General features: G+C 42.4%; 3 protein-coding genes across 3 annotated transcripts; 2 read left to right on the top strand and 1 right to left on the bottom strand.

Moving 5' to 3' along the window:
• Positions 1–629: 629 nt before the first annotated feature.
• CCR75_000879 (uncharacterized protein) lies at positions 630–1,182 on the bottom strand. Its single transcript, XM_067958984.1, has 2 exons — positions 819–1,182; positions 630–745 (listed from the first exon to the last, which is right to left on the bottom strand). The coding sequence occupies exon 1, from the start codon at positions 1,086–1,088 to the stop codon at positions 819–821; it is 270 nt and encodes an 89-aa protein (XP_067819570.1). The 5' UTR covers positions 1,089–1,182; the 3' UTR covers positions 630–745.
• Positions 1,183–5,954: 4,772 nt separating this feature from the next.
• Positions 5,955–6,608, top strand: CCR75_000878 (uncharacterized protein; the record flags this gene model as incomplete). Its single annotated transcript, XM_067958983.1, has 1 exon — positions 5,955–6,608. One exon carries the CDS (start codon positions 5,955–5,957, stop codon positions 6,534–6,536), a length of 582 nt encoding a protein of 193 aa, XP_067819569.1. The 3' UTR covers positions 6,537–6,608.
• A 199-nt stretch (positions 6,609–6,807) lies between these two features.
• On the top strand, positions 6,808–7,213 carry CCR75_000877 (uncharacterized protein; the record flags this gene model as incomplete). The annotated part of the gene is made up of 3 exons (XM_067958982.1): positions 6,808–6,870; positions 6,921–7,001; positions 7,022–7,213. The coding sequence occupies 3 exons, from the start codon at positions 6,808–6,810 to the stop codon at positions 7,211–7,213; spliced, it is 336 nt and encodes a 111-aa protein (XP_067819564.1).
• Positions 7,214–7,976: the final 763 nt, after the last annotated feature.

Raw genomic sequence — 7,976 nt, 5'->3', positions numbered from 1 at the left:
GAGGGTAAAATGAAAACTGTATTAATATAGTTAAGTGTCTTTGTTAATCTATCTTTGTAAATGTTGTCTTAACTATAAACTAATACTAAACATGTAAATGAATTCTTATCTATCTTATCTCGTAACTCTCTTTGATTACTTCTACAGCTGATTAGTCTGCGGAATAAATAGACATAATGGTCTATACCTATTTATGGATAAGAATTCAGGAAATTACTATTTAAAGTAATTTCCTCCAAATATTATCTGCCTTTTGGATAATATTAATTAACAATCTTTTATTGTTAATTTCATGTAACGATACACCCCGTTACATACTTGGTATTGTTCAAGATATTATACACCTCATATTTTTCATCTGAGTTTTCTTGACAGTTTTTTTTATTCTGATTTTTCTAATTCTAGCCCTAGGGCTTATCTGTTCTTAACGATGCCCGGGGTCCCAGGGGTATCGGAAAGTCTGCTGTATTTGCTGCTTTCGATTATCGAAGTTTGAACCCGTGACCTTTGAGTCGACATGTGGTCCTTGACCTCTGCGCCAGGGTGCGACCCGGCGGTAACATAATCATATCGTTTGCTATTTCATCCTCGTTCTTCATCAGTTTTACTTCGACTACAGCTTTGCTATCGGTGTTCATTGTACATGCTATTGTCGTTAAAATGAAATTGATTTGGCTCGATAGAATATTTTTTTGTCATACATAGCTGCGTGTTCGTAGGCTTGTTTCGCTATAAAGATTGCATCCTATTAGGCACGCGGTAGCGTCATTGCATAAAGTTTCTTTGAAGCAATTTACGAAACAATGCTTTAATTACTTTTAAAGGAGATATGCCATGGGAAGCTTTTCGCTACATATTCGCGTAATGCCATGGGACGCTTCGTAGCTCTCGACGATGCCATTAGCACGTGCGAGCACCACGTTGTTCTCGCAATCCGAGGTATCACGACCGTCGGAGGACCAGCAAAGCCGTTGGATACCTCGAGAACGTGCCTGTGGATGTTCACGATTGGACAGAATGTGCTGCTCCTTCGTTTCTAGCGCAATAGACTTGAGCAACCCCGTCTCGTCACCTACGAGGACAAGCATGGCTTTGAGTTGGCTGGTAAACACCCGTTACGGATAATGATTGGCGGAAACGTAAAGACGAATGGGTTGATCGGATTGGATATAATGCTCGAACTACAAACGTAATCTCATTCAGTGTTTATTTTGTTGAAGGTGGAACATCAGGCGACGGTTCGTTGTCGTGCTGATGTGGCGGTTACTGTCGTGAATGACACAAGAAGAAGAGCAAGTGAAGCTGTTACATTTTAGTACGTTACATGTATGAGGGTTTTATAAGAACGAATTTACTTTTCCATTTTCCCTACACGAAGACATTCTTACGCAGTGTGTTGTCCTGTCCCAACAGGTTATGAGCCCAAACGTGGGTGTGGCGAATGACGTCCTCAATATGGACAACTATTTTGTATGGGAATTTAATGCTCGGATGAAACTAGCCAAGAAAGGGCTACTGGAGCACATCGACGCGACGAAGGCACCGAGTGCCACAAGGGCCGACGCGTCGATATGGAAAGTCAATGATATGAAGGCCTTCGCGATTGTGTGTACGTCAATCGCCCCAAGTCTACAGTCCATGGTTCGCAATGCAGGCACGGCTGCAGAAGCTTGGGAGATATTAAAGAGTTTTTTTTCTTCGAAGAAATATTCACAACCGTGTGCAGATGCGTCGGCAATTACATGATTTCAAGATGCAGAAGGGAGAGAGTGTACTGGACCACTTTCTAAAGTTTGATGAGCTGTGCATGTCCATGCAAGCCATCGGAGACGAAGTTTCGGTTGACGAGCAGCTCGTTATACTGCTTGGAAGCTTATCTGATGAGTATGATCAGATCATCAGAATCATTGAGAACATGAAGGAAATTGATATTTTTCAAGCCAAAGAAATGCTTCGTCGTGAATACGAAGGCATTTCTCGCAAGGAGAAAAGTGAACTTGCATTGAAGGCTACAAGAAGCTTCAAGGGCAAAGTTTTTCGGTCGAAGGAAACAAGAAACAAGTTTACCGGGACGTGTTTCGTATGTGGAAAACAGGGTCATAAGAAACAAGACTGTTGGAAGAATCAAGCCAACAAGAAAAATAACGAGCAAGCGTTTACTGTTAGTGAACATGGTTCAGAAGGTTGGCTACTCGACAGTGGTGCGAGTAGTCACATGTGCCCATACCAAGATGAATTTGTGGAGATTCGATCGTTGAATCGGTCAATCGGCATCTCGATCGCAAATGGGCAGACAGTTATGGCTGCTGGAATTGGTACGATTCGAATTATTCTGAAAAACAATGTGCCAATTCGCATTGAAGACGTGCTGTACGTTCCAGAGCTGGATCGCAGACTGCTTTCAATTTCTGTACTATTGGAAAAAGGATTGGATGTGACTTTTACGAACAGAACATGTGTGATAAAGAATGATCAAGATGTGGTGGCGATAGTAAACAAATTGGGGAAATTGTTTGTGATGGAATGTGCAACTTTAGGGTCGGCATTCACTAGCGAAGTGCTTGGACGTGGAATTAAAGATGTGAGTCCTAGTGTGTGGCATGCACGACTAGGACATCTTCCAATGAAGACGTTGAAGAATCTACACAATTGTGTAGAAGGAATAAATGTGCAAGTTTTGAGTGATGATATCGATGATCAAGATGAAATTTGCGAGGGATGTGTGACTGGAAAGTCGTCAGTAAGACCATTTCCAAAGTCAAGTCACGGCAAAGTGAAGACAAAATCACTGCTCCAAATTGTTCACAGTGATGTAATGGGTCCAATGGAGACAAAGTCTCAAGGTGGAGCACGATATGTAGTTACATTTCTGGATGATTTTTCGCGCTACGTGGTGACATACTTCATCGCTAATAAGTCTGAAGTGCTGGAAAAGTTCATCGAATACAAGTCAATGATGGAAAACCAACTGAATTCCAAGATCAAATGCATTCGCACCGACAATGGTGGCGAATACATCAACAAGAAATTCGCAGAAGTTTGTCGCAAGGCTGGCATAGTACACCAAGCGACAGTGCCATATTCCCCCCAGCAAAATGGAATGGCTGAACGAATGAATAGGACACTGACGGAGCGTGCAAGGTCAATGCTAAATCACATGCAAGTGGAAAAGAAGTGGTGGGCTGAAGCTATAAATACAGCTGTATATGTGACCAACCGGGTCACGTGCGCTTCATCCCCGACGAAGACTCCAATTGAGATGTGTTTTGGCTTGAAGCCAGACATATCACACATGCGCGTTTTTGGTGCTCAAGGTTACGCACACATTGACAAAGCAAAACGTGCTAAATTGGATAAGAAGGCATTTCGGTGCATGTTTCTTGGTTATTCACAAGAAGTGAAGGGTTATCGTGTCTGGAATTATAATTCAGAAAAACTTGAAGTCACAAGGTCAGTGACATTTCAAGAACAGCCACGGACGAAGTATGTACAAGTTGTTGATGACGCACCAGTATCAACTCGTCAGCACGCAAAAAGAAATGGCGAAGGAGACGATGATATCAGGGTTCAATCACCAATTTCTTCGAATCGCGATGAAATTGAACATATGGAGGTTGATCAGACTAACGGTGATCAAATAGTCTCGCCTCCTCAAGAATTAATGTCGTTGGGTACACGTCTAGAGAATGGACATGGAGATGATATTGCTTTTGATATCGATGACGTGTACATGGAGCCAGCTGATTTAATTGAGGATGATATTCAGGCCATTGTGCCCAGGGAGGGATGGACTAATCCGGATGACAGTCTAGAGACACATTCATCTCGTGTTAGTGGACACAATAACTCTCTCGCAATATCTCCTCCAAGTACAGACTCACAAGCTTTGGTTCCGGTCGGGATGTCAGATGCTATTGTTTCGTCACGAGGAGATGAACCTGTAGAACGTGTCTCAAAACGATATCGCATTGAATATGATCAAGCTAATGCGGCATTTGAAACCCCATCAACGTACCAAGATGCTGTGAAGTCTCCACAAAGTATGATGTGGAAAGAAGCGATAGAAGCCGAACTGAAGGCACTAGATAGCAAAAAGACGTGGAGTCCCGTGGACAATTCGTTAAACAAGAAGGTAATTGGAACTAAGTGGGTGTTCGCTATCAAGCGAAATGAAAATGGTGATATTGAGCGATATAAGGCTCGGCTTGTGGCATTAGGTTATCGTCAGACCTATGGAATTGATTACTACGACACGTATTCTCCGGTCGCGAACATGAATTCAATTCGTGTGTTTTTCGCGGTATGTTGCCATTATGGGATGGCTATATTCCAATATGATGTCGATACAGCATTTATCAATGGTGTTCTCGAAGAAGAGGTGTTTATTAATACACCCGAGGGCGTTAAAATGAAATCGAGTCAAGTGCTGAAGCTAAATCGAAGCCTGTATGGACTGAAACAAGCTGCTGCAACATGGTTTAAGACTATTTCAGGCGTTTTCAAGAGCATGGGGTTTGTGGCGTGCGTTTCGGATCCGTGTGTATTTGTTCGTCGATTTGACAATTTTTCATGGACTTACGTGACATTATATGTCGATGACATGCTCATTGGTGGCCTTTCGTACGACTCAATTAAGCAAGTTGCTGATGAATTGTCTACTAAATTTCAGCTCAAGAGACTGGGTAAAGTGCGATTTGTTCTGGGCATCGAAGTTGACTACAAGATGGAGGAGAAACGACTCAAGATCAGTCAAAGCGCGTGTATAGCAAGAATGGTTGAAAAATTCAATCAAGATAATGCTAGGCCGGTGTATAATCCGGGTGTGGAAGGCCAGAACATGATAAAGTGTGAAGTGATGGACCCAAAAATGAAAAATCGTCCGTATCGTTCATTGGTGGGTTCACTTCTCTACGTGGCAACCGGCACAAGACCCGATATTGCATTCGCGGTGTGTCAATTGAGTCGACACTTAGAAAAACCAAGTGAAGAACATTGGAATGCGGCTATTCGAGTGCTGCGTTATTTAAAGTCAACCGCTATGGATGGAATATGCTATCGGAGCAAGTCACGCGAACTGCAGTTGAGTGCATTTAGTGACGCTGATTGGGGCAGTAACAAGGACAATCGACGCTCAACATCAGGTGTGATGGTGATGGTCAACGGATCCCCCGTGATTTTCAAGTCAAAAATGCAAAACAGTGTGTCGCTAAGCACTGCTGAAGCCGAATATGTGGCTTTATCATTATGTATACAAGAAGTATTGTGGACTAAATCGCTATTGCTGGAGATGAAGGTCAATATTAATGGTCCAGTAATGGTGTACGAGGACAATCAAAGTGCGATTGCTATCGCGAAAAATGAAGGATATCAAAGTCGTGCGAAGCACATTGATATACGCTATCATTTTATCCGTGATCAAGTCAAAAACAAGGTAATTCAGCTGGAGTATATTGAATCCAAGTTACAGCTCGCTGATTTCCTGACCAAGACAATTTCGACAAAGAAGTTTCGATTTCTCGTGGCCAAGACCAATATTGGAAACTTCTCGTCGAGGAGGAGTGTTGAAGGTGGAACATCAGGCGACGGTTCGTTGTCGTGCTGATGTGGCGGTTACTGTCGTGAATGACACAAGAAGAAGAGCAAGTGAAGCTGTTACATTTTAGTACGTTACATGTATGAGGGTTTTATAAGAACGAATTTACTTTTCCATTTTCCCTACACGAAGACATTCTTACGCAGTGTGTTGTCCTGTCCCAACATATTTTTTGTCGCGTCTTTTAGATAGACACCATTACTTGCAGCCTATCCATTTTAAAAACCTCCGTCTTTTTCTTCTTCGTGCTTTTATGAAATGGCGACTTTACCAAGTGACGACGTGCAAATACTAGCTGTAAAAGTGCATAATTCCTTTTCACGTTTAAGTCGCCATTGGGCACAATCGTCTGTTTCCTGTCATGCGTTCATCCACGCTCCTTGCCACTACTGTCGTTTGCTTTGTTTTCGTTGCAATGAGTGCCAGGGTCTCGATTTCTGACGCCAAAGCGTTTCAAAGCGATTCCGTCGCCATTTCGGGTGAACGCCGTCTTGCTGACAACGCGGAGAACACTGAAGAGCGAAATTGGTTTACGGCTACGATTGGTAAGCTTCGAGGCAAGACCAAAGAACCTTTATCGCCGGAAGAGTCCAAGGCAGCGCTGACGAAGATTTTAAATGACAATCAGCATGGAAAAGCTGACGATTTTTTCAAGGATATTAGGAGAAATCCCGGTCTCATTGACGACGCATTGAAGAATCAGAAGGTGATTTCGGTATTGAACTCTTTTGGAAAGAAGAAGGCTCTGAACGAGAATGACATGAAGAAACTCCATAAAGTTATACTTAAAGAATTGACGGCAAATGATGGGAAGATCAGTCATGCAAAAATGGATGCCAACCTCGCCGTAGAGATTACACTATTCATTGGCTTCCTCTTCGTCCTCGGCCTACTGGTAACTTCAGTAATGAAAACGGATGAAAATTACTCGAGCACACATTAGGCATTACACTATGGAGTATCCTCCTTGGCCTAACGACGAAGTAAACATTCATAATACATTTGGGCAAAATAATCATATGTGAGCATTAAGTTTTTACCATTCCGTACTTAATAGCACTTGAAATGTTTGTCACGCCTATTTGGCTTTACTATTGAACTTGAAAAGAAACATAAGTGGGTCGCATGGAGCTTTTCTTAAAATTAAAATCTTTGGTCTCTTTTGTCGATGATTGCGTCGAATTCATGTGAATCGTTTTAAAAAAACCAATACAATGTTTAAAAGTGGGGTCGCGTATGCAAGAAACCGATTGACCGAAATACAAGACGAAGCCAAGGTGGCGCGCTTACAACTTAAAGACTGCACGTTTCATTTGATCACGTTCAGAAGAAAATCAAGCGCCAACACCAACGCGTCGAGAATTTGGAACAGCGACAGATGACTGGTCGAGACTTCGTGGAACGCATTGTATGCTTCTTTACATGCAGTGCTGCCGACCAGCTTCACCGCGTAAGTTGGTGATATCGTCTTCACGATTGCCTCCTTTAAAGCGACAAATCCAGTCAGCGTCGGAAGAAACGTCGGATAAAGCCGAGCGGATTGGATGGACAACGCCACTGAGTGATGCGGTATTGATACGACAGGACGACGATAGTAGCACAGTGAAAGCGATACCTTAGTGTCACAACGATGAGCAAGAGGCGGCTTAAGAGTTGGAAAACGACTTTCGCTTAAAAAAAGAGGGTTCATGTCCGGTATTATTTGAAACAGTTGACAGTATTTTTTTTTATCGAAGTGTTCGTGATAATAATACACAACATTACTAAATTACAAATACTTTCAATCCAAACTCGATCTGTGTTTTTTTAATTTTACATTCTTTTTGTCTTATAGCATTGCGTAGAGAGAAGCAAATAGGCTGTGTCGTTGCTCGGTTGTAATTTTCAGCTACTAGACTGCAGTGTGGTGGACTACTTCTGGCCACCGCTGGAATTTTATCGCCCATATTCAAAGACCAACAAGAGCTTTGATAAGCTGCGGGCTTATGTTTTACGGTGATCTCATAATTTTCGAGTGCTTTGCTAGAATTACCTAATTGCCGACACAAATATGTTTATACATATTATTTAAAACTCCAAAATATAAGGAGCACGAAACGGTTGACAGTGTAACGGGCTAAAGTTGCCCTAATGTTACACAGTCCCCATTAAGTACATTTGGTACTTCAGGGGATGGTCAATTACTAAATAATAGTAATTAGACCCAACACTCGGGTGTGGTGCACATTGTGACCAACCCTTGTGGATGTGATGCACATGGGTGCATTCACATTAGGAGGGATGACGCCCAGCGTCATCCATGATGACGGCTAGCGTCATCAGTTACGCGAGGTATCTATAAAGATACGCTCGCAATACATATTAAATGATATCTATAGAGATA

The sequence above is a fragment of the Bremia lactucae genome, linkage group LG9 (assembly GCF_004359215.1).
Source record: "Bremia lactucae strain SF5 linkage group LG9, whole genome shotgun sequence".
NCBI lineage: Eukaryota > Oomycota > Peronosporomycetes > Peronosporales > Peronosporaceae > Bremia > Bremia lactucae.
Note: the sequence above shows the minus strand (reverse complement) of the source record. Positions and strands in the feature narration are given on the sequence as shown.